This window comes from Varanus komodoensis, unplaced genomic scaffold, assembly GCF_004798865.1.
Source record: "Varanus komodoensis strain SLA01 unplaced genomic scaffold, ASM479886v1 scaffold2, whole genome shotgun sequence".
NCBI lineage: Eukaryota > Metazoa > Chordata > Lepidosauria > Squamata > Varanidae > Varanus > Varanus komodoensis.
The window spans coordinates 34,536,491-34,562,586 of NW_025335568.1; the positions used below are offsets into that span (position 1 = coordinate 34,536,491).

At 42.6% G+C, this 26,096-nt stretch overlaps 1 protein-coding gene across 1 annotated transcript in view; it reads right to left on the reverse strand.

Annotated features, from left to right (window-relative positions):
* Window positions 1-293: 293 nt before the first annotated feature.
* The window catches only part of TMEM255B (transmembrane protein 255B), a 73,261-nt gene continuing 47,458 nt past the window's right edge, over window positions 294-26,096 (reverse strand). The window contains exons 5-9 of the mRNA XM_044428547.1: window positions 18,015-18,095; window positions 12,034-12,119; window positions 10,908-11,067; window positions 1,541-1,684; window positions 294-591 (exon numbers count right to left, since the gene is read on the reverse strand). Of these exons, the coding sequence (XP_044284482.1) occupies window positions 424-591; window positions 1,541-1,684; window positions 10,908-11,067; window positions 12,034-12,119; window positions 18,015-18,095 (639 nt within the window). The 3' untranslated portion in view covers window positions 294-423. The remainder of the gene's footprint in view (window positions 592-1,540; window positions 1,685-10,907; window positions 11,068-12,033; window positions 12,120-18,014; window positions 18,096-26,096) is intronic.

The following is a 26,096-nucleotide window of genomic DNA, read 5'->3' on the forward strand; positions in this document are numbered from 1 at the left end:
ATCAGTATTACTGTCTGATCCCAAAAAGCTGATCCCAACACCTGTCAAACCCAAGGCTGACCTAGCTGCATGGCTGTAATGCTAAACCAGTTTGTTACATCTGAGTGCAGCTATTCCCTTGCTCATTGTGACTTCTTAAGGATCCAGGCCCTGCTAGATGAGAAAAGGCCTTGGTATTTTTGGAGGGACTGGAGGAGCACCATAGCCGGTTGAAAGTGACAGCATGCAATATTCCGCTGACTGCTCTACTAGATACACTCACGCAATTTTCATTCACTGTCCTAGTAATAATTACTTGGCTTTAAAGTTGGGAAATACTGTGCATACAGAATGAGCTTCTTCAATGTCTACAAGCCTGAGAAGCACATAGTTTTGCCAACGTTTTCTTTTTAAGGCCTACTACCTGTGATACTGGTCCCGTGGCTACGGCAGGTACGGTGGTGGCTTTTCACCTGACAAGTAATAGGCTGGTGCATATAACGGAGGGGCGTTGGGAGGAAGGCCGTAGTTCGAGCTGGCCTGAGATGGTGGCTGGGTGTCATCGGATAGAGAGATATCAGTAGACGACGATGCTGGGAAATTGCTGGTAGGCTGAAACAAAACCAAGAAAAAGCAAAGATGAATTGCAAATTGGATTTCAGGCATATTATACAAGTGTGCATAATGTATACAAATTAAAAATTCAACACTCATGCATAGTGTTCTGTGTGTGTGTGCGGACATCATTATCACTTTTCAGCTCCTCAGCAGATCGTTCTGTCCAATTTTGATTCTGTGTTCTGTACAAAGCTTACTGTATATAAATATTAAATAGAAATAAACATTTTGGATGGCCAGAGCATGCACCAGTACATGCCGTGAAAAGGGGGCTTTCACTTCCATATATTTCTCGCACTGAGAATATAACATAGTAACAGATAAATCTGGTCTGGGGATTGCTTGGCTTAGCTCCCCAAACTAGCCTGCTTCCTCTGCCTGAATTCTGCTTCATGCCAAGTGCGGCAAAGACAGCTTGCACCCCTGCCACCTATGTGCCTGCTGTGCAGGTGGAGTTCTGCTTCCGCACATGTGACTTGGGCTTTGCAAACATGGTGTACCTGATGTAAAGAAGGGGTCCACCAATGTTCCTATGCATTCACAGGCCTGTTTGCAGCTCAGGTCACTTGGTGGCCAGGAAGGAAGTCCAGCAAGTGCAAGTGAAGCAGACTGCAGTCAGTTCTTCACATCTCTAGTATAACAGGGATCAATTAAGTTATGTCAAGAGGCAGAGAGAGAGAGAGAGAGAGAGAGAGAGAGAGAGAGAGAGAGAGAGAGACTTTTCCTCTTGCGAATAGAGCCCAGCAGTGCCAACACAGTGTAGCTTGGCCTTCCCCAACCTTGTTCTGCCCAGACCTTGTGGACTGTCCCATCAGCCACAGCCAAGAATTCTGTCACTTGCAGTCTAAAACATCAAAAGGGCAAAGGTTGGAGGAATGCTTAGAGGCAGCTGGAGTAGCTGGCTTACAGCAAGCAATAAAGCAGAAATCCTTCTGTACACTACCTGAAGTGGCAAATGATAGGATGAATAATGAGGAACAGCTGCTGCAGAAGGACAAAATCCAGCATATGTTAAGAGCTGCTGAGCTGGGTTGTAAAGAATCTGTGGTGGAGGAGCAGAGCTGAAGGCAATTTGAGAAATAGGTACCTGTGGAACAAAAGATGCATGCATTTTGTTTATTTCCAAATACGAATTTCCAAATATTTATGCAATACTTTTTCCATCTGGCTTTTCCATCTTTTTCCATTAATATATAACATTTTCCATAGCATGCTATAGCAAAAGATGAAAAATCAAAAGAATTCATCCCTTCCTTTTATTCTAAAAAAACTATTACTTGCTCTGTTTGGTGCCAATCATTTCCATTTATTCCTTCTAAAAACACTCAAGGCCATGAGCAAGTGGTGTAACTGACAAGGCCCCATTCCTTAATGCGAACCAGAATGTATGCAGTACACTTCCTTGGGGTAACTGCTGCTGTATTAGTTCTACTGCAGCCTTCCCAACTTGATCCCCTCCAGAAGTTTTGGAATGCAACTCCCAAGGGTCCCAGCTAGCATGGCCAACAATCATGTAGCCAATAATGGAGAACACCAGGTTAGGGAATCTGGTTCTTCTGCATCAGTGGGACTGGAATACGCTAAGCGCCTCAGCTGAGGACAGCTATGTTTTGAAGAAATTGTTCTACCTAAAACATTCTCTCTGTTTTGGGGGGTTTTTGCTAATAACGTGACAAAGGAAAGCAGCAAGTTGAACAGAAGGCAGTTGGCATGACACCCAGTTCAGCACTCTTGCAGAAATCACGAGTGCAAGTCAGAATGCCTGGGGTGAAGAAGAAAGCAATGTGGGAATAAAGATATGCTAGTAGCAATGGGCTGCTGTGCAGTGGCAAATAACCCAATAATCTTCCACACATAGGCAGAAGCTTTTACTCCTTGACAGAGCTGTTTCATTTAAATTTAACCTTATATCTTTGCCCAGAAACATTTTAAAAATCTGAGTACACTGCATCAAGGGGGAGATGACCTGGCAAAATAATTGTCTTTCCTTTACTTACTCTTGCTTTCCAACATCCTTTTGGATGCCTTGACTTGTCCTATTTAACATCTTCCTACAATCCAGTCCTAACCTTTGGCACTGCTCTCAGGAAAGTAGAAAGAAAAAACAACAACCACAAATCTTTCAACATATTGCTTCACCAGATAAAACAAGCACATCAGCAGTAAACTGAAAACTAGGACACTAAGAAAAAAATTTCTGAAGTGTATTGCAAAAGCTACTGTGTTTTGACCATTTTTCATTTTCTTGTTTAAAAAAATAACACAATAATTTACACATATGCATCCCTCTTCTTCGAAATATTTGGTACTTATTTTTGTCCTTTCTTGCTTTAGAAATAAGAGAGAAAGGGAGTCCATAAGCTGCTTATTGATTCTGATCAGCTTTGCTGGAAGCCAAATGAGCTTGCTACAGAGCAAGTGAGCGGATATGTGATTGCTAGCATATTTTGTTTCTTTGCCTTTGTTTTAGATCTTCATTTCTGGTTTCTATGACTCTAGGTTAACACTTTCAGCAAGCTGTAAGATATTGAGATGCAAATTTTATGTCAAAAAGGGCTACTTGTTTTTCCTCTTTGGAAGTCTGAACAGCAGGTGTTGCATTGTATGGCCCTTGGTCTCAACCTGCTGCAGAGAGCTGGATTTTATCCAAAAAGTAAATAGGAGCAAGTGCTCAAACAGGGTGAAATACCAGTTCAGACTGCCTTTCCTTTACTTGTCTACTGAGTTTCATGACTTGTCTTCTTTTATTCACCAGTGTGTAATGTGTCTTATTCAAGGCAAACTGGATACCATAAAGCAAGAAATGGAAGGGTTAACATCACACTACTTGGCGTGAGCAAACTAAAGTGCACTGGAATGGAACACTTACAGTCAGACAAAGAGTTTTACTCCGAAAGTGACAAACTTGAATGAAATGGAATGGCTCTTATACTGAGGCAAGATGGTGCACAGGCAGTAAGGACAATAATGGTCTGACTGACTCATATCAATCAGAATTTTCATAAAGCTTCTCCGTATAAGCATAATTCAAGTCTACACTACAATAACAAATGCTGAAGAAGAAGAGACTGAAAACTTATGGAAGACTTCAAGAGGAAATTGATAACACAACACCAAACAAGCCATGCTGATAATCACAGGTGACTGGAATGCAAAAGTAGGTAACAGAGCAGAATCGTATGTTGTGAGGGAGAATTATGCCCAGCAGTCAGAAATGAAGCAGGAGAACAATTCACAGAAGTGGGTGAAGCCAATGATCAGTTTTTTGCAAACACATCAGGCTACCGTTCAGACAATTATACACGTGAGTGACACCAAATGGCTGGTACAGAAAACAAACATAATTGGAAGCAGAAAATAGAGAAACAGTATTCTTGCTTCCAAAAGTAGACTAGGAGCAGACTGTTGTAGTGACCATGAACTATTAATTAAAAAAAATCAGAAAAAGCTGAAAAGGTTCACTAATAGAAACCTAGTAACAAAACACCACTTCAATACCATTCTTGAGGAATTTCAAGTCCACATAGAGAACAGATTTGCATCACAGAACTCAAATGACCATGAATCAGAAGAACTTTGGAATTAAACCAGAGGCATTATTAGGGAAAATGCAGAAAAATTTCTGTAGCAAATAAAAATTCTAGAAGATTGGTAGAAGAAACACTCTCAGTTGCTAAGGAAAGGTCAGAAGCAAATGCAAAAGTTAAGAGAAATGGGGTTAATTTTCCAGCAAGTGCAACTCCCACTTTCTCCTCACTACTACTACTATACTTTTATACTTCTCCATAGCCCACTGGGCCCTCAGGACAGTTTACATGTTTAAACATATACATAGGAACAAAAATAATCATATTTAGAAAACATTAAACAATAAACACAACAAATCAACAACCCGCAGGCAAGAGACCCAGCCTCAAACTGCTGAAACAGCACCAAACCAGCAATGCCCTTTGAGACAAAAATATATGTATTGAGATATATAGAGACAAAAAGAACTATTACAAAGGCAAATGCAAAGAAATAAAAGAACAAAAGAAGAGGAAAAACAAGAGACCTTTTCCAGAAGATCCAAGAAATCGATTGGAAATTTAAACCTAGATTAGGAATGCTAAAAAAACCCAAGAGGGAAGCGTACTATCTGACAGGATAGAACAGTGATGGTGAACCTTTTAGAGATCGAGTGCCCAAACTGCAACCCAAAACCCACTTATTCATCGCAATGTGCCAACACTGTAATAAAACCTGAAAACTGAGGTTTTAGTTTAGAAAAACAACTCACACCCAGTCAGAGCAAATATATATATATCCTTGGCAGCACACTGACCGGCCATGTGAAAGCTCGGACAAGTCACAGCTAACGAGTTGTGGCTCGCGATGTCATCACCTGGCACCACTACTCCTTTCCATGGCCCCTATGTATGCTGTTATCCGATGCTCGGCCGCTGGGGTGGTTTAGCTCATGTGCTGACAGAGAGGGCTCTGCGTGCCCACTGTGGCATGCATGCCATAGGTTCACCACCACTGGTATAGAAGGTAGAAACAATATACAGAAGAAATGGACAGAAGAAATAAAAGGATGCCAACTCCTTCAAAGAGGAATCCTAAAAGGAACAACCTGTGGTATTAGAAAGGAAAGTGAAAATTTCTTTGAAAGCACTTGGAAAGGCATAAAGCCTCTGGAGTAAATAGGGTGCCAACAGAACTCTTCCAAGCTTCCAAGCTCTTCTGAATCAGTCCAAATGCTAACAAGACTATACTGACAAATATAGAAAAAAATCCCACAGACTAGAAACGTTCTACATGCATTCCAATTCCCAAGAAGGGAGATGCAATGGAGTGTGGCAACTACAGGATCATTGCACTAATTTCCCCATGCAAAAAAAATTAATGCTCAAGGTGTTGTAACAAAGAATTTTAACCACATATGCAATGAACAATGTCTGACATTGAAACTGAATTCTGGACAGGAAAGGGCACTCAAGATAATATCCCAAATATACATTGGCTACTGGAGCACACCAAAAAATTTCAGAAGCTCAGTCTGTGCACTATAGACTATAGCAAAGTCTGATAGTTCTGAAAAATGAATATTCCTCAGCACATTATTGTCCTAATGTATTGTGGCCAAGAGAGCTACTGTTAGGACCAGGGCTTTTTTTGTCATAGAACGCACCGGAACGGCGTTCCGGCACCTTTTTTTGACGGCTTTTTCCATGTGATTGTGAATCGCCCTGTCGGGTGTAGCAGGTCGACGGCAAAATCATTAAAATCGTGCATGCGGGCTGCTTGTGTGTCCGCGCTGGTTGTGATGGCGTTGCTCGGCTTTTGACGCTGCTCGGCTTGTGATTGGTCTGCGCTGAGTGCTTACTGCCGGCAGCGACCATTATGTTTGTGTGTGTGTAGAGTGACTGACCCCAAGAGGTGAGTTCTGGCATCTTATATATATATATATTTTTTTACAAAAAAAGCACTGGTTAGGACAAAATATGGAGAAACGGAAAAGGTTTTACACAAAGGTATCAGACAAAGTTGCATTCTATTTCCCTATCTATTCAATCTGTACACAGAACATATAATAAGAAAAACTGAATTAGGATTGGTGAAAAATACTTCAATGATTTAAGAAATGAAGATGATACATTTTACGGGCAGGAAGCAGCAATGAATTCAGGCTGAAAGTAAAAGAAATTGCGAAAGCAGGACTGCAGCTGGACATTAAGAAAAATCATGACTGCAGAAGTACCGCAGTACTACCAAGAAGGAAAAAATGGTATTGTGAAAGCCTGTGCATACCCTGGCAACTGCATTCAGGGAATTAGACTTTGTAGGACTGCAATGAAAGAAGTAGAAACGATGCTCAAATGTAAGGATGATTCACTGGCGACCAAGGCCAAGATCATTCAGATTATTGCATTCCTGATCACTGTGTGTGGGTGCAATAGTTGGGCATTGAAATGCAGGAGGAAAGCTCTGTGAATGGAGAGCTGCGTCCTGCAGTCTCTGGGCACAAGATTGGCCATTTTTTCAGTGCCAGGTTAAGATGGCCCTCTTTGTAGAAGCCTTTAAAAACCTCCCTGGTCATTCAGGGGCCTGCTACAATTAGCTCAGTGCCCTTATTTTACTCTTGGCCAGGCCTTTTAAAATTGTTTTTAACTGACTTCATTGACTTTTAATCTTATTTTCTGTTATTTTAAATTATGTTTAAATACTTAATGTTTTTATCTATTATATTTTAATGTTTTAATAGTTTTTTGTAAACAGTCCAGAGAGCTTTGGCAATTGGTGGTACAGGAACGAAATCATCACCATCACCATCTTGGATCAACAGAAAGATGAACAAGTGGGTCCCAGATAAAACCAAGCCAAAACTTTCCTTGGAAGCAAGAATGATTACACCGAAGCTGTTGTACTTGGAGCACATAATCAGAAAGCAAGACTTCACTGGAGAAGCCAATAATGCTAGGCAAAGCTGAAGGCAGAAGGGGAACGCCAAATATGAGACTGATCAATTTTATAAAGGAACCCACAGCTTTGATTTACAAGAGTTGTGCAAGGCTGACAAAGGCAGGGCATTTTGGAGGGCGCTCATTCATAGGGTTGCCAAAGGACAGGGACAATTTGATGGCACGTGACAACAACAAATATGCCCTACACTTGTAAGTGAAGCGGGAGCTAGATAAATAGGTTAACAAAATTGGTAGCTAGCAAGTAACACAGAAAAAAAATATTCAAATACCATCCACTAAAACATAAGTCTGATAGCTCTGGTCTGCAAAAAACAAAAACAAAACCCAAAACAAAACAAAAACAATTTAATGTTCTTCTTCGTGGTCTCTGTACGATCCCAACAATGGGCTTGACACAGAGCGCAAGGCCTCGATCGGAGAGAACCTCCAAAGCTCGGTGCCACGGAGAGGGCAGGAGCCCGGTCAGCCCTCTGCACAGGCAGCATAAAGGGGGGGGGGCTCCCACCAGGGCCCTCCGTTCCTTTTCGATCGCACTTCAAGCTCACCTCGGATCGGACTTTCCACTTTGCTCCATTTACCTGGTTCGCCATTTTACCTTTCCTCCTTTTCTTCTTCGTTCCTCTCTCCTTCTCTTTATAAAAAAAAGCTTCTCTTCTTTTGCGCCTTTACTTACCACTCTAGAGAGAGAAGCCTACCGCCTTTCTCTCTTTCTCCCTTTCTCTCTTTCTGCCGTGAAACAACCCCCCCCCCCCGGGTTTCTCTTCTCCCTTCTCCCCCTTTTCTTTCCTCTCCTCGGCCATGTGTGTTCCATTTTGAACCACATGGCCGACTCTGCTCCACGCCACTGCGCCTCCTGGGCAGCTCAAATGCCACCAACGACAAGCATTCCAAATGCCTCCTCTGCCTTGGCGAGGGGCACACCGTGGAGACTTGCCTGAGCTGCCAGGCTTTTAAAAAGCAGACGCGGTGGCAGAGAGCCACGTGCCTCCAGCAAGCCTTGTGGCAGCGGGCCCTCACAGCCATCACCCCCTCCAGGGTAGACAACCCCCCCTGAGGCCACCCTCCACCTCCTCAATGTCAGGAGGGCCCTCACCTTCTACAAAGCCCAGACTGAGCCTCTCCGCTGCTCTGAGCGCCTCTGAGGGCCCCAGAGCCGGTGAACCCGTCTCCAGCCAAAGACTCTCTAAGTGGGTTTCCAGCACCAGCACCCTTGCCTACGAGATGGCTAGAATCCCGTGCCCTCATTCCACACGTGCTCAAGCCACAACTACTGCACTGCTAGCTGGTACCTCTCTCCAAGAGCTCTGTAAGGCTGTGACATGGGTCATGCCTTCGACCTTTGTCCGCCACTACCAGCTAGATGTCCGTGCCAGACGGGACTGCGCCTTTGGAAGGGCCATTCTCTCTTCAATTCTTCAGTGACGACAGCCCCTCCTCCTGGACAGTAAGCTTGCTAATCGCCCATTGGTGTGATTGCACAGAGACCACGGAGAAGAAAGGTAGGTTTGAGTGGTTACTGGCCCACGTGATTTCATTCGCACAACCCGCCCCCTGCCCCGCTGGCTATCGTCAGCTTTTCGCCCAGTGTGGGCTGGAGCAGGGCGCAGTCACCGCGATATCCTCCACAGATTCCTCGGATACCTTGCACCCCGGGACAGTGTGGTCTTTAGGCAACTGAGGGACTGCGCGGGACCCCCCCCCCCTTTATGCTCCCTGCACAGGGGGAGGGCCAGACTTCCACCTACTCCATGGCACTGAGCTTTGGAAGTTTTCTCTGAAAACTGGCAGTTCCAGTTTTCTCTGATCGAGGCCTTGCGCTCCAGGTCAAGCCCTTTGGTGTGAATGCATGAATGACCATTCGAAGAACAACAGTTACAGGTAAGCAACCTGCCTGAACTCAGAGTGATGCGCCAGTTTTTCAGTGAACACAATTTACTTCTGCAAGTGACAATGCTTCTAGATGACATTACTGCCAACTATTTTTCAGAGAATGTGACCCAAGGATAGAAAGTCAGCAGTACCACAGGATCAACGAACATGCATGTGCCATCTTACCCACCTCCCCCACACCAGAAAGAGCAGCTTCTGCATGTTGTGAATGGGCATATGAAAGGAGAACAGCTGTTTTGAGATGGCATGTTAAAACAAGAAAATGGCAGATGCTTACTATAAGTCCAGCTTAGTGCAGTTATACTGGGGTGGGGGGGATGCTTTCAGATACTCAGCCCACCCATGGATTATCATTAAATGATTACTCTTATTTATTTATGAATTTATTTAAAGTTTTTATATCCCACCCTTTACAGGGTGCCTCAGGGGGCAATAAAATAAATAAGACACAACATAACAATTAATATAGAAATTCAGTTTTAAAAATTACTAACATTTAAAATACAGGGAAAATAAAAAGGGGTTGGGCTGGCACCAAAATGAAAAAAGCGTTAGCGCCAGACGCACCTCTGCGGGGTGAATAGGTTCAGGCAGCTGAGACACAGAACGGCATCTGTGCCAGGAACAGGAACTATGTGGTTCTCCAGATGATGTTGGCAGTTCCAGCTTCCATCATCCCTAATTATTGGCTCTGCTGGCTAAGCCTGTTTGGAATCGCAGTCCACCAATATCTAGGGACCCACATGGCCCCATCCCTGACTTATGCTTTTTAGGGAAGTGGCTGCCTGTCATTGAAGGAACGACAGAATGTATAGAGATGAATTCCCTTAGAGATGAACGTATCAAACAGCTGCACTAATAGTAGTTAATGCAACTTGTTCAATAATAATAAAAATGCTGATGGTGATGCTGATTTTTCCTTTCTATACTGTCCACAAGACAAAGGTCTGTGGGCAGTTATCTGGGTCAACTGCTGGAAGGCATCTATGCTCACCCTATACCACCAACTTTCTGAGGCAGTTTTCCATAAATGTGCCCCCTAAAATGACAAGTATCATGAAATAAGATGGAAGTACACACACCCTACCCAAGCCAGACTGCATATGTCCTGTTTATCAATGGATTTTAAGTACCTCGCTGTGCAGATTTATCACAAAGGGCAGCTGCTTCTGGGGAAAGTTGGAGGGCTGTATGCAGCTCGACCTCCCCAGTTCCCTCTCTTCTTCCTGTGTCCAGTTTCAGGTCTGCTTCTCTGTGCCTTCCAGAATGCATATCCAGAAGAGGAAGTATCTAGTGGCCATTTCATAAATTCAAACAGAGCTAGAAGAACTCTGCCTGATTTGGTGGTGTGAACATGTGCACAGCACCCTAGTGGTATGTGCACTAACACAGCACATGAAAGTGGTTGTGCAATTTCTTGTGCAAACAGTTTCATGAGCAGAACATCAGCTGAATTCTCCCCTTGTGCAGAGTTCGGAGCCTAGTTTCTGCCAGCACAATGGAATTTGCACCAGTAGTATGACGGCATCAGATACTGCCCCATGCGCTGGGCATAAACCATCTCCTTAGTGCTTTCCACCTGACATGTTTCACTGTGATTATGAATAAAGCAGTGCTTCAGACGGAATGATCAAGCAGGCTGCTACTTAGAGATCCAGTTTATGGGGGTGCAGTACCCATGGGCTGCTGAACATGTAGACAAGCCAGTCTCAATCTGCATATGTTAGTTAGTCAGATTGTTGGCAGTAAGACCAGTCATTTGAATGGAGCAAGCAAGGGGGGCAAACAGGGCTGCTAAAAGGAGTCTTTAAAACTCAGTAACAATTCACGCACCTAGAAATACTCTCTCTTGAACCTGCATCTAGCCCTGTCCTATAAAGGGGATCTTTGACATGTTGACTTAACTCATCACCATCACTATAAAATTCCATGGACTTTGCAAGGGTTAATTACCACATCTTTAAATGCTCCAAGGATGGCTGCTGTGACAATGCCAAGAAACAATCCAATGATGTTCAAGACCGTGGAGGACCAGAGCAGCCGATACAAGTGGACCACATCCTGGCAGCTGCTCACGCCCAGGAACTCGTAATAGCTGGTAGAGTGTTCTGAGCTGGCAAGAAGAGAAAACAGGAAGCAGTTCATGGAAGCAGGAACACCATCCCAGTCCAGCCCCACCCCATTCCCATACTGTGGGGTACTCAGAAACAGTGACCGTCTGCTCAACTCTGACAGAAAACAGCCACTTTCTCCCTCACTCCTCACATTCAACGATTGCTCTTGGGCCAATGGATGGGATTCCTGGTATTACAACAAGTTGCTAAAGATCATGACTGAAGGATTGTTTTAATGAGTGTTTCTCTTGGAAGGCGATAAATAAGCTGAATGCTGAGTGGCATTTTAACATCTCTGTTCAAATATTGTGTGCTGCCCGATGCCTTGTCAATTGGGTAAGCCAAAATTTCCATACTGTAACATAAAACGTTCAAAAACATTTTTAACAGCTGCATGTAACCAGCAGTCTGAATGAGAGAGAGAGAGAGAGAAAATGAGAATGAATCGGGGTAGAAAGCATACATGTAAATCAGAGCCAAAATCTTGGTGGAAAATTGGAGCGATCATCTTAGCTGTAGTCATAGAATCTCCAGTGCTACTTTTCATCATTTTCAGTCTCTTGCAGGACATTAAATTCCTTGTACATGCATCTGTGTGGGGGGAGGAGGTTTTGAGAGGAAAGGATTTACATGCAGAGCAGGCAGAACATAAACCCTCGCACCACTGTTGCCTTTTCCCCATTGAACTTCTATTTAGCAATAGACCATCCGAATGGGAATAGAAGAGGCCAGACTGGCGTATTATACTTGGTCATCCGCGTATTATACTTGGTCATCCACATCAATTGGGTTGTATTAGACCGCCAGCTAATAGTACTGGCAAGCTATACTGTTGTTTCTTCCCAGATTTTAAGAAGATTAGAAATACATGCCTGGGGGAAAAACACTTTGTGAATGGAGAATCTCCACAAACCCACCTCCTCCACCCAGCAAGAGCCTTCTGCTATTATCGGTCAAATACTTACTTTTCACAGTTGTATAAATTGCAGCAGTAGCAGGTATTACTCTTCACCTTCAGCTGACATTTGTTGTTTAAGGTGTAACACGTTACCTGAAGGAAGAAAAGAAGGCTCCGTATCTTTATTAAGGCTAGTTAAGTTTCTGGTGACATGCATCTGGGGAAGTGCTGCAGCCAGAACTTTGCTCTAAACTAGTAAGGGGTCATTTTGGCAACAAGAGGTGATTAACAGTGCTACTTGTGCAAGTTGATTGTTATAAGGAGCACCTTCCTCTTATTCGAAGGTGTGCCTCTGATACAAGCACCACTTTGCATCAGTCATATGTGTGGGAAATGAAATAGCTACTTCACAGATCTATGAATTGAAGTTTTTGTGTTTACAAACTTAAATGTCAGACAGACCAATTCTTTTGAAAAGAGTGTAACAGGCCACAGTATTACAATAGCACATTTGTGGGAGGGCTCAGAAGTGGGCACATTTTAGAAACAAATTGAACATACTAAAATTCCATTCTAAAACACTGAAAATGGTCACAACTTCCCCAGGATTGCACCTAAATATTCCAACACAACTCCCTGAAAAGTGGGTTTATGCATAGGATCCCCCAAAATAGCCTGTTTCCTGTAATGGAGAGAGAGCTTTAATTCTTGCCTGAGGCTGCCCCACTTTTGAACTAAATGAAGAAGCCTAGAAATAGGCACCTGGTTGGAGAAGGCTAATCTAGTATTCCTAGTGGTAACTATTTCCATAATTAACAGTAACGATATCTGTAAGCAATTTCTGAGATATGAAAAAAACATAGATGATGCATGCTTGGCTTTTTGCAAGAAGTATAGTAAAACCTTGGTTTGCGAGCATAATTAGTTCCGGAAACATGCTTGTAATCCAAAGCACTTGTATATCAAAGCAAATTTCCCCATAAGAAATAATGGAAACTCAGATTATTCATTCCACAACCCAAAAATATTCATATAAAATGATTACAGTACTGCAATATAATACAAAATAATAAAGAAAATACAAAATATAAAGAAAAGTAAAACAAATTAACCTGCACTTATCTTTGAAAACCTTCGTGGCTGGTGGGAGGGAGACAAGAGAGAGGAGGGCTACTGCGTACAACGACTTTCACTATCACTAACGGATTCACTGCTACCTGTTGGCTCAATGGAATCTTTTTCTTTTCGTACAACTTTAACAAGGAACCTATCCAATGACACTTGCTTTTGCCGCCTTTTGAGGATTTTGTGGAAATGTGACATTACATTGTTGTTAAACAGATTCATCTCTTGCACTGCTACAGCCTTATTTGGATGGTGCTTTTCTACAACATTTTGCAGTTTGCCACATTTTACACATCTCCCTACTCTCATTTGAAGTGAGGGATTGCTCCGTCTTTTTCTCCTCCCCCTCCGTAGACGAGATCCCCTCCATAACCTCTTGCATCTGCTTTACCTTTCAGTATCTCCCTGGGGGGGGGGGATACTGAAAGGTAAAGCAGATGCAAGATTCTAACCTTGTAGTACAACACACCATGCACTCCTCCCACACAAGCCTTGAAGTCCACAGTTAAAACCTGACATGATATTTAAACAGATCTACACAACAAAACACCAAATATACACCAAATCATTGGAACAGTTAAGTAGAACCTGATTTAAGTTAGTCAATGTCAGTGCACAGCACTAAACAACCTAAGACTCTAATAAAAACAACTCCTTTGTCTTCAGAATGAGCATATGCCTTGCGTTAACCAACAAGGAAATGCTGTCAGCTTAAAGCTGCTTCCAGTGCAATCCTATGGATGTTTAGACAGAAAAACAGTTCTGTAATCCCTAGCATACCGTCCCTTCCTGGAGGGATGCTGGGAGTTGTAGGACCACAGCGAGAGAGAGAGAAGAACCATTGGCTCAGTTGTGATCATGTGATGTTTGGTGTCATGTACTACTCGTATTGCAAGACATTGCTCTTTTATCAAGTTAAAATTTATTAGAAATGTTTGCTCATCTTGCGGAACACTCACAGAACAAGTTACTTGCAATCCAAGGTTTTACTGTACTGCTATTTGTTTTTTCAGTTCCAGATCTGCTTTATTAATTTCCCATATTCTGCTACTTTAACCTCCACTTTGGCATTTCAATTTTAGAAATATTATACATCCAACGTAAGTCACAATGTCAGTTTCTTCATCCCAACTGAGGACTGCCCGGCATCAACTTTTTTTTTTAATCTTTCTGGGGCCAGGTAAAGACTGTTGTCTACTGCAGGACATTTAATTATTCTACAGAGGTCCAATAGCTTTTTTTAAAAAATAGGTCCTCAGATTTTCTTCTAGTTATTATATTTTTAAGCTTTTAAAATTTAGTTTTAATTTTGCATTGTAAATTTTATAACATTTTAATATGCTGTATTTTATACTGTATTTCTAATATGCTGTTGTGAACCACCCAGAGAGCTTTGGCCATTAGGCAGTATGATTAATTGATTAATTCCTAACAATGGGCAATTCCATTTTGTTGGAAATAAAGAGCAAGCTGATACAGAGTTGTGTGAAAAATTAAATTCCACATCAAGAAATTATATCCAAATTCTGCTATTTTGATAATAAACGAGTGTGTCCATGTAACTTGCAAAATCCTACTTTTCAAAGGACTACTGAGATGGTTGCAGAGACTGGGGAAATTAGGTAATGATAATGAATATACAGGTGAAGTACAAGGAGAAACATGGGATGAATTAGGAGTCTAAAACAGGATCTTTCGAACATGGAAACAGAAGTGAGAGTTCACAGGATGTGATTATGTGCTGCCAAGTCATCTCTGACTTACGGCAACTCTATAAATGAAAGTCCTCCAAAATGTCCCATCCATGACAGCCCAGGTCTTGTGAATTCAAGAGAAGTCAACCCATCTCACTTTGGAGCTTTCTTTTCTTCTTCTGCCTTTGACTTTCCCTAGCATGATTGTCTTTTCTGAAGAGTTTTGCCTTCTCGTGATGGGCCCAAAATATAGACAGCCTCAGCTTTGTCATTTTTGCTTTGAGGGAAAGCTCTGGCTTGATTTGATCTAGAGACACTTATTTGTCTGTCAGTCCAGGGTACTTGGAAAGCTCTCCTCCAAGCACCATGTTTTGAATACATCCATTTTCTTCTTGTCAGCTTTCTTCACTGTCCAGCTTTTACACTCATACATAGTGATCAAGAATACAATTGTATGGATGGTCTTGGCCTTGGTCTCCAGTGAAACCCACCTATGCGTGACCTTTTCTAGATGCTTCACTGCAGCCCTTCCAAGTCCCTTCTTCAACTTTCTGGGCTGCAGTCTCCATTTGAATGAGCCAATGTATGCACAGTCTTTCTCCAATGTCAATTTCTTCATTGTTAACAAAGTTCTGCAATTCTCCTGCAGCCCTGATTTTTGTTTTCTTGATATTCAGCTGCAGACTGCTTTTGCACTTTCTTCTTTCAATTTCACCAGATAATGTCCACATTTTTATCCACTCACCAATTGAAATAAGACAAAAGTGACATCTTCAGGAGGCCTGTGCCACATATTGGTTTCCATGCTTACATACTGTAGCAATCTTAATAATATGTAAACCTAACAAAAAGCTGTGGGTAAGTCATAGCCATAAAGCTGCTTCAGACAAGAATGCTTTCTACAGAAACAATATGTCAGATCTGAACTCTGCACATGCATATTTGCTACTCTGCTGCTTAACAATGGAGCCCTACACATGTCTATTTTTAGCAAGGGTGCAAGCTTATTGGTTCTACAGGACTTCTCAGCAGCTTTTGAAATGATCAACCTTCTCATCCTTCAGGATCCTTTATCAGGACTGGGACTGGGAGACACAGATTTACCATGATTTTGGTCCTTCCTGGAGGAACAGTTCCAGGTGGGGGACTTTTCTTTCAACCCATGGCTGTGGGGTATCCAAAAATTCTGTTCTGCCACCCCCTCCATTTTTTAAATATCTAATTGAACATGCTGCAGGAGGTCATCAGGGGGGTTGGATTGAAGTGTTGTCAGTATACAGGCTGAACTCATGAATCAGTCGGTGTTTGGAGGCTGTTTTGGGGTGAGTGCAGATAAAAAGCTGAAATGGAGACCAGACATGATAAGCTAGTTAGGAAACTGCTTTGGATGGAGGTTCACAACTGGTCTTTGATGGCATTCCACTCCCGCTAAAAGACCTGCAGCACAAAACTGAAAGTCCTCCTGGAATGGCAGGTGCAGCCCCATCCAGAGAGTATGGACCTTGCTGCAGTGATGCGTACAGAAGTCACATCAGGATGGACTGCAGTCATATGCTGCCTGGTGGGGCTCCCTTTGAAGACGAATCAGAAAATCCAGCTTGTGCAGAATGTGGCTGCCTGAAGGTTGCTTGGGACCATGTTATCATTTAATACCTTGACAGCAAAAGCTGCACTGGTTGCCAGTGGGTTTCTGGGCTTCATTTACATCTAAACAATGTTGGACGAAATTACTTGGACTGCTTGCACCCATATCAACCTGCTCACATGTTACAATTAGTAAAAGAGGCCCTTCTCATTTGCCTACCAGTGAGAGCAGTTAAGTGGATGATTACACATTGAGAGTCCTTTCTGGAGTTGTAAGCATGCAGTGCTCCAGCAGACAGAAGATCTCGGAAATGTATTTACTCTGGCCTTCTTCTAATAAGATCACTCCTTTTATTGATGGTTTTTCTGATTCGTCTTCAAATCGCATCTTTTGATTGTGCAGTTATTTTTATTCAGATTTAAGCTCTTAATACCATGCAAGTTTTATGTGTTTTACTGCTTTACAAGACTTTCAATTCTAAAAGCAAGAATTATAAATAAATATATATTTTAAAAACATGTTCTCACTGATTTCAATGCCACGTACTTCCTGATAGGAAAGCACTGAAGCCTAAGGGCATTTAACTAGTCATCTTTTAAAAAGCAAGCATAATGAAAGAGCAAACCCGAGCCCCTACCCATACATCTATTTCATACATTTTAAGTAGATGCATACCTAAAACTATATACATACACAAGTACAGTTGACATATGATATGCGACATATGCATTTTGTACTTGGGTATTATAAATATCTAAAAAATCATTTGAAAAATGTTTGGGACTTATTCTCGGTGGCCTGCAATATGTGTTCAGGAAGTTTTCCAATGAAGTACTAGAATCGGGTACTGGTACAATGCTCAGACCTTGGAATCGCAGCATGTGCTAGCTTTGTTTCTAAAAAACTAAGTTTCTAGCCCTTAAGATGAAAAGTCAGGATCTTCAGAAGCCATTATGTGGAGCAGAGAAGTATTTCCTAAAGTCAAAAACCAAGGCTCCAGTATGAGTTCTTTTCCTTTTCCTACTACTAGCAGAGGTAGAACAAAATATGTGCATCAGGCAGATATGCAAATATTATTAATGTGTGTCAGTATTATGGCACAGAAAGCACCATTTCTTGGTGTAGAGTTTGGATGACACCTAAGGGCTGACTTTATTTCTGTCTTTTAAAATTTGTTTTCATAAAACATAACAGAAACAAAGATGTTTCTTCAGTCTGTTTTCATTAAAAGTCTGATTGTCTAAACCTGCTATCTCCTCCTCTTGGCTGCAGAACAATGATTTAAAAAACCCATGAATACAAAATGCAGACATTCATCGACTGTGTCAGTTCAGTACAATGGAGATTTGTTGTTTCGTGCCCAATATAAGACTATTAACTTAACTTGGGTACATATGACAGTTTGCCACTCAGTAAAAAATTCTCAGGAAAAAAATTGCTACGTCTAATTTCAAGGAAACATTATACAACAAGAATGGAATGAGGCTAGGAAGTTGATGCCAAAGCAAATATTCCTGTTACAAATACGATAGCTAAGGGTGTGTGACTGAGTGCTGAGGTTAGAAAACAGTCATGTGTTCAGTCACCTTGTAAGTAACCTTCCCTTCCATAAAGCTGCAAATTAACTGAACTGCAGTAGTTTACCTCTGTCTGGTAGGCATCATATAAAAATCCTTCTCCGCTTGAATAATACTGGCATCGTTTATTATATAAAGGCCTGGGTTCCTGGAAGAAGAGGAAAAAATGATATTCATAATTATGTATTTTGAAGCCTGACCACAATATCTGACTTAACATCAGCCACCCCATCTCTCTCAAGCTCTTCATGTTTTAAGTTAAAGTTGGAAGTCCATTTAAATATCCACAAAACACTCTCCATATGCTTCCTTTAGATTTGCAAGATGGGTTATATACACTAGAAAAATAATCTATGCATGCATAGACTGTTCCAAAAATGGGCCCAATCCATTCAGTGACATTTGGAAGGCTCAGCTGTGGCAAACCAAATCTAGATTGGAGCTCACAAAGTATTTCCAAGCAAGAACAGCTGGGCAATTATGAAAGTGCCGAGTTTCCTGGGAAAACATTGGTTACCTTTGGATAATCCTTCATATGAAAGTTTGGAAGACTGGGAATTAGCTGTGGCTCACACACACTTACTTTCTCCCAATGGCTTAATGAATTACTTCCTTGTTTAATCAAAGTAGAGCAGCCAGGAGTAGCACTGGATCCGAGAACACACCCAAAGAGCAAACCCAAGTTTTCAAAAGTTGAACCTCAGAGCACTCCAGAGTTTCACCTGCTCCAGAATCAATTACATTCCTCACCAATGGCACTCTGTCCAGTCTGAACTATTTGAACTGTATCTCATTGGCCCAATGTGCCAGCAAACCATCCTACTGTTTGTCCGCTTGCTATGTTAAGTTCAGGTATGCTCACTTAAAAGCCCTGTGAATCTGAAATGTCTAAAAGGTTCTAAACAAGATTCCAAAATTGTACTTGGTTTGCTTCTATACATTGATATAACCTATTCCAACATAACACCTCAAAAAAGCTAATATCACTTCATGCTTTTGGCCCACAAAAGATGCCCAGGTTCTCAGAGTTGAGAGTATGTCTACTTTTCTCAATATCCATTTGTGTATAGACCGAGGTCTACATCCATATTAATAGTAAAACATCAATATTAAGCTGGCCCTCATGGGTTGTGCAGTGCTAATCAAGGTGATCTGCACTGTATTGTCACACTAATCCAACATCAACTTGGGAGGCCCAAGCGATAAACAAAAATAACAGATGCAGTTCTGTCAGAGTTGGCTACTGGCCTTGAAAACATGATTTTTGAAACCTTACTGGCTCTGGTTTAGCATCCAACACTGCAAATATTTTTCTTTGAGATTATTAGTGTTTGAGTTTTCAAAAATCATGATAAATGCTAGTAGCTCTGAAAAATGGTATAAATGTATGTGTTAATATACAGAAGTAATACTGGCATCTGTTTTTTTTTTTTTTTTTTTTGCAGTATGTTAGGGCTTCACACTGAAGAATTATTTGGCTGGGAACCTGCCTCTCCGGCTTACAGAGGAGGAGGCTGCCTCATATCAGAGCCTCAAAATGAGACAGCCCTTAAGCCTCAGTTCCACTGAAAGTCACCTTTCAGTCTTCCCCAATTGACTTTAATGGGGGAGGGAAGACTGACAACCTCTTTATTTTTTGCAGAGTTGGATTAAATCTGCAAAACAAGTAATCCCTTCAAGATGAAGCCTGTTAAATATCCAACAAATAGGTGCAGAAGGTTTTGTGCTGCATGCCTTCAATATTGGAAGGTTTTAAAAAGAGTTGTTCTACCACACTCACCCAAGGCAGGCCCAAAGCCTTTGCACAAACAAGATTCACCTGCCCTTTTGGAGTTTATTTGCAAAACTTCAAGACAGAGGCATTTACCCCAGATTCATACTTCATATGAATTGTTTGCCCCAACCTTAAAATGGGGCACTCAACATCCCTTTCTTCTTCGTCTCACTTCACTGACCTAGGAGCATGAAGATTTATAAATACTGCCTTTGGATGTAATACTAAACTGTGGATTAGCACTACAAGTCTCAGGCTTGTCCACTCCTCCTCTGCTTCTTTGGTGCAGCTGTGAGGAGATCAGAAGCATCTGCTTTCATTTTAAGTGTGGTTTATTATACTGATTGAACTGAGAAAAACAAGTTTGTCTGAACAAACTAGTTTGACACTGTTGCTTACTACCCTGGTTTGTTCAGACAAATCATACTTGACACCTTTTTAATTGCCTTGCCAGAGGAGGAAGGGAGAGGGCAAACAGGAACCGTACGGAAAGCCACTCATTATTTTCTAATTTTGTCTGTGTTTACATTACTGTAAATTTTATTATACATTCCTATACTGACAGTAATTATAGTTTATTACCTATTTAACTTTACTAGACATTTTGAAACATTTCTAAAACTATAAGCTAAAAGGAAGACAAAATATTACTGAAGGCTTCCTCTCACATTTTCACAAGGTAAGGTAGCACATGTATACTTGCCACCCTATTTGCATGGAGTAGGAAACCATGACCAATTTTGTCCTCTCAATAGCTGTAGTTTCAGTAATCCTGTTTTAGTCCAGAATTCAAAAGTACAGTTAAGTATCTTACCCAGCAAATATGCTCACTTTTAATTTTATGCATGACCTTCACTACAGCAAGAGAGAACCTCTGGCCCACTGGCCTAATCCGACCTGCAGCATTTCCCCATCTGGCCCATGGAAATTGTCTGCTAATGCCACCTCTCAACAGGAAAGAAGAATCTCGACTCATCTCTCTGATCATTCATCAGAGAGGGTCCTTTCTCTTCCTCTCAGTGGTAAAGAAGGGCTGCCTTTCTCTATGGTTGAGAGAAACTTCTTTGTGTTCAAATGTTGCACTGATTTTCTCATGGACATTCTCACAGAATTTCTCTTTCTACATCCCTATGATGTCATGGACTTTAAATGGAAAGTGGAGGAGCTTTAGGAAGGGGTGTCCACCCCGTGATGTCATTTAGTAGGCAGGTTTGGGAGGTCATATGGCCTTCAGGGGCTAAACAGTTTCCACCTGTGCTTTACTGAAATACCATGTGCAAAGAAATCTTTGTGAAAGCTTGAATAAGTCAAAAATAATATTCCCACAAAAAAAAAGAAAGAAAAAGAAAAGTCCTTGTAACAGGAGAAAGCACCTTGTCAAAAACTCCAGGGCTTGTTTGTTTTTTCTTCCTTTTTGCACATTCATTCCAAAAAGAGTCTTTGTGTGGCCAGCCCTTTGGCATAAGAAGGAATAATCACTGCAAATTTAATGTAGCTTGTGCCTGGAGATGAAAAGTTCTGTTAATTGAACTTATAGGCATTTGGCAAGGACAGTTGTTCACTGCAATTTTTATAAAGCGCTGAAATATTTGTATGAATTCATAAGTGAAATGAATAGATGAATGTGGGATTAGGAACCCAGTGCAGAACAAAATCATTAAATGAGAAAAGTTTTGAGTCAGTTTTTGCTACGCTGGAGATAGTGAGAGGTGCATCCTCTGTTTCTGCTCTGAACATGAACACCAGTGCCAAGGGGGATGTGGATTCTGATTTATTTGGTCAGTACATGGGACTTAAGAAATGCTTTTCTTTTTCTGAAATAAGACTATGTGAAGAGGTGAAACTGCCTGCACAGAAGAGGCAAATGAGACACTCATACAACGAGCAGTGGAAGCTGCAACATGTCAATAGTGGCATCTTCCATGGGTCTGTATTGGGAGCTGCACCTTTTTAACTTACCTGTAAGTGACCTGGATTTAGGGGCAAGCAGCAAGGTGGCAAGGTTTGCTGAAGATGCTCAAGTAATATGGGGGTCAAAACAAAAAGGCAATGATCTCTCCAAACCAGAAATGGGCACTGAAATGGCAAACGCACCTCAATACAGGCAAGTGATACACTTTGGGGCAAAAAGGCTTAACTTTATATATATGCGGACACAGTCTGAGCTGGCAGCAACTGGCAAGGAAAAGGATCTTGAGGTTATTGTCGATAGCCTGGTGAAAACATTGACCCTGGTGTGGAAAAGGAGACAGGTGTGACAGGTGTGGAAAAGGAGAATTTCATGTTGCACATTATAAGGATAGGAACTGAAAATTAAACTGTATAACTTCTTTATACAAATCTGCGTGTGATCGCACTTGGAATACTGTGCAGATTTCTGCACAGTGCATGTAAAAAGGAGATAATACAGTTAGGAAGGAGCAGAAAAGAACAATCAAAATGATCAAGACTAGATCAATATCTCTGTGATGAAGGTTACAACATTTAGGACTTCCTCATTTAGGAAAAAGGTGAGAGAATGGGAATACAACCGATGTATATAAAATTATACAAGTTATGGAAAAAGGGAGTAGGGAAATGTTTATATTAGTACCTAGAGAGATTGAATGAAGCTAAATGGTGGGAGAGTCAGAAAAGCCAGAATATCGTTAAATTATACAATTTGTGACCACAGAATGTAATGATGGCCAACAGCCTGGATGTTTTTAAAAGAGAGTTAAATGAGAGAGAAAGCTATCATTGGCTATTACTGGCATTGGCTACATATTACCCTCCAGTATGCCTCTGTGCCGAGTGTTGCTGGGGAACATGAACAAGGGGGTGTTATTGTGTGTGCATCCTGCTTATGTGTTTGTAATAGGCATTTGGTTGGCTGCTATGGGAACAGAATGCTCTATGAAGTAGGCCTTTGGTCTGACCCAGCCTGGCTCTTCTTGGGATCTTTGCAAACACAGAAAGAACAGCTCTGTTGGAAAAAGCACTAATGTAGGAAACAGGAATGGGGATTTGAGTCCTGCACTAGAGAAATGTTGGACTGAACTACACAAGGAAAAATAATGCAGCAACAGTCATGCTGGAAACCAAAAGAGGTGGAGGAGGCAAATCTAGAAACTAGACAGTATCTGCAAGCCACAGAGCAGCATGAAAGGCACATCCTAGGATGCCTGCAATTCCCTAGGCATCCAACCATATCAGATACTGCTAAGAGGATTTAATTGCAAACCACTGCTCAGACCACTGTGAAATGGCATAGATTTAATACACGAATTCATATGCTGGCAAGGTCCTTCCTGCAGAAAAGGGTCTAATGCATACCTAAGCACCCACTTCAGAAAGCTAATGTCCAACTCACACGTCAGGATTGCTCTCATGCTGCCCAACCAGTCATCCACATCGCCTCATATTCATCTGGTTGTCCATCAGGGTTTACTGACTGTTCCCCAAGCAGACCTTGTAAAGTAAAGGCTGCTTACCCCTCATTATCACTGAGTGGTCATCTGTGCATTCACACATATGGGCTCTGCGCCTGTGTGAGGTCTGTTGTCGGGAAGATTTCCAAGCTAGATGCGTTCTGGGGGCAGCCCTTCATATACCTAGAAGGGTCCCCCCACCATTTCCCCCAGTTCTCTTCCAACCACCATTGTAGCCTCAGAACTGGGGGGGAAGGCCAGTGAACAACCAACCAGTCCTCTGTGCTGTGTGATGGATGGTACTGACATCTGCATGCAGGATCATCTCGGTCCAGAGAGATGATGTCCAGTCTTGATGGAATCTGTATGAAGTTGCAGTCTGGCAGGCAGAGGAGGTGGGCAAATCACACCTGCTGGGGCCACCACAGCATGATTAAGGATGCATGATATGCCTTCCCTCAGATCTGCCAGCACCCTGGTGAGAAGCAGGAACAGGCAATACAGGGTTCCTTCCCAACAGAGAGGGAACACATGTCCAACTGAACCCTGGCTGGTCCGGCTCAGGGGCAGAAGCTGTCATACACTGTGTTGGTTGGAGTGGCAAAAAGGTCTACCAGCCGGGTGCCCCAGATCTGGAAGAGCCGTTCAACAACTTCGGCATGCAGCTCCCATTTGTGGGTCACCTCGGTCCTCCTGTTCAAGGCTTCCATTGTGACGTTGAGGCTACGGTCAGGTGGATGGCTACAAGGGCAAAGCATCTTGGTGTAGAGTTTAGATGGGGGGTCTCGTTCAGCGAGGTCCCAGAGGCTGGGGACCTCAGCCGGTCCATGGCGGCCTCAGTTGCCTGGGGGGTGGAGTCCTTTGCGGCGAGGCACCATTTCCTCCTCATGGGAGTAGCAGTGCTGGAGGGGCCCTCGGCCAGGGAGCCTGCCCGTTTCCTAGCCCTGCGGGGTTTGGATGTGCCCTCAGCAGGAGGGTTGTTGCCTCTGAGGGGTGGACAGTGGTGAGGGCCCTCTGCCATAGAGCCTGCCAGAGGCGGGTGGCCCTCTGCCAGCGTGTTTGCTTTTTAATGGTCTGGCAGTGAGGGCAGGTCTCCACGATGTGCCCCTCGCCAAGGCAGAGGAGGCACCTGGAGTGCCTGTCATTAGCGGGCATCTGGGCTGCTCAGGAAGAGTTGGCCATGTGGCTTGAATGGGAGTGCATGTGGCACAGGGAAGAGAAGACCGGCGAGGTTTGTTAAGGAGGGAAAGAGAGAGAGCGGGCTTCTCTCTCTAGACAAGAAAAGAGATGAGCGGGGGAAAAAAGTATTTTTTTTTTAAATAGAGGAGAGAGAGAGAAAGAGACAAAATGGCAAACCAGGTAAGCTTTGTGAGAGGGGATCTGTTCCAAAGAGACTCAAAGCGGTCAAAAAGAAACTGAGGGACTGGGCGGGAGCCCCCCCCCTTATGCTACCTGCACAGGGGGAGGGCCTGGCTCCCACCCACCTCCCTACCTTCTCACTGGTTGCTGTTGCTCTTCCTCCTCCTTTCTCACACTGGTCACCACCTGCCTGCTTGACAGAGAGAGAAGCAGTGTCTCCTCCTCCTCTTCCTTCTCACCACCACCATTTTCTGGTCCAGGCTGAGAGTCCGCTGAGCAAGCATCATGCAATGGTGGAGAGAAGCGGCCACTCCAGAAGACTCTCTTCAACTGTGCTGCAGCTCTACCACTAAGCCAGTAATTGCCGGACAAAGCTGGACGTCTCTGTTATATTGGCCATGGATGCTGCATGTACATTTGCCAGTATGCTGCAGCAACTGGCAACTAGCCAAAGTAACCAGTATGTGTTTTACTGGAGAAAAAAAGAAAAGAACCCTTAATTGGGTGCGCCATTTTAAACTGCTAAAGGTTTCAGTGTCAGAAAGAGCATTTGCGACCTCTAGAGGAATGCAGAAGTATTCACTCTTTTGCTGACAGATGATATGGATTCCAGCCGAAGAAGAAAAAGACGACTATACCATGCAATACAGCCCACCCTTTTGACTATAAATGATAAAAACACTGAGTCTGTCTTTAGTCCTGATCGCACAGCATGTCCCCCCAGTTAGGTTACCTCCAACTCACTCTAAAGGGTTTGAGTTTCTTCTTTCCAGAGTTGAAATACAGAAATACAGTATGGCTGCCCCTGTGAACAGAGCTCATCTCTACTTTAGGGTCAGGATATATAGCAGTACTCACAGTGAATCTGAACTTATGAGGCAATCCCACAAAAGCCAAATGATATTTAGGACATGTTTGTCTGGAATACGGAGCTGTGTCAACATGATTTAGAGGATGAAGACTGGATTGGATTTATATCCCACTTTTCTTCCTCTTGCAAGGAACCTGGGGTAGCTTACAAAGTTCCTCTTCTTTTTATCTGCACAACAACCCTGTGAGGTAGGTATGGCTAAGGGGCAGTAACTGGCCCGAACTCACCCTGTGGGTTTCATGGCTGAGTGGGGACTAGAACACAAGTCTCCTGAGTACCAGCTCAGCACTCATAACCACTACACAACACAGGACTCATGTTTCTGCCACAATAACTGCATTTTTCTATAATCCCTTTCTCCTGCCCACTGTTCAAGTAATAGTTGGCATATCTCTCCATAACAAACTTTCTGAACATGTGTTCTTCTGATAAAATACTGAGGCCGATAACTTGAACCTCTAACCCAGCCAGGTCCCTGTGCAAGATGTGGTAGGGATGCAGAGGCAGATAATCAGAGTTCTTTATGAGAATAATGAATGCTTTCATGATCTCAGCATCTCTTCTTAGGCTATGAAATCCACTCTGTGCATCTGCTACATTTGCTATCAAAGCACAGGGTAAAACAGCAGCATTCATTGTTCATATTTATAATGCTCCAACAGTTGGAAAAATTACTATGAAAAAAGTTTTTGTACACTGTTTAGGAAGTTTATATTTTATGATGACACTGTTCCT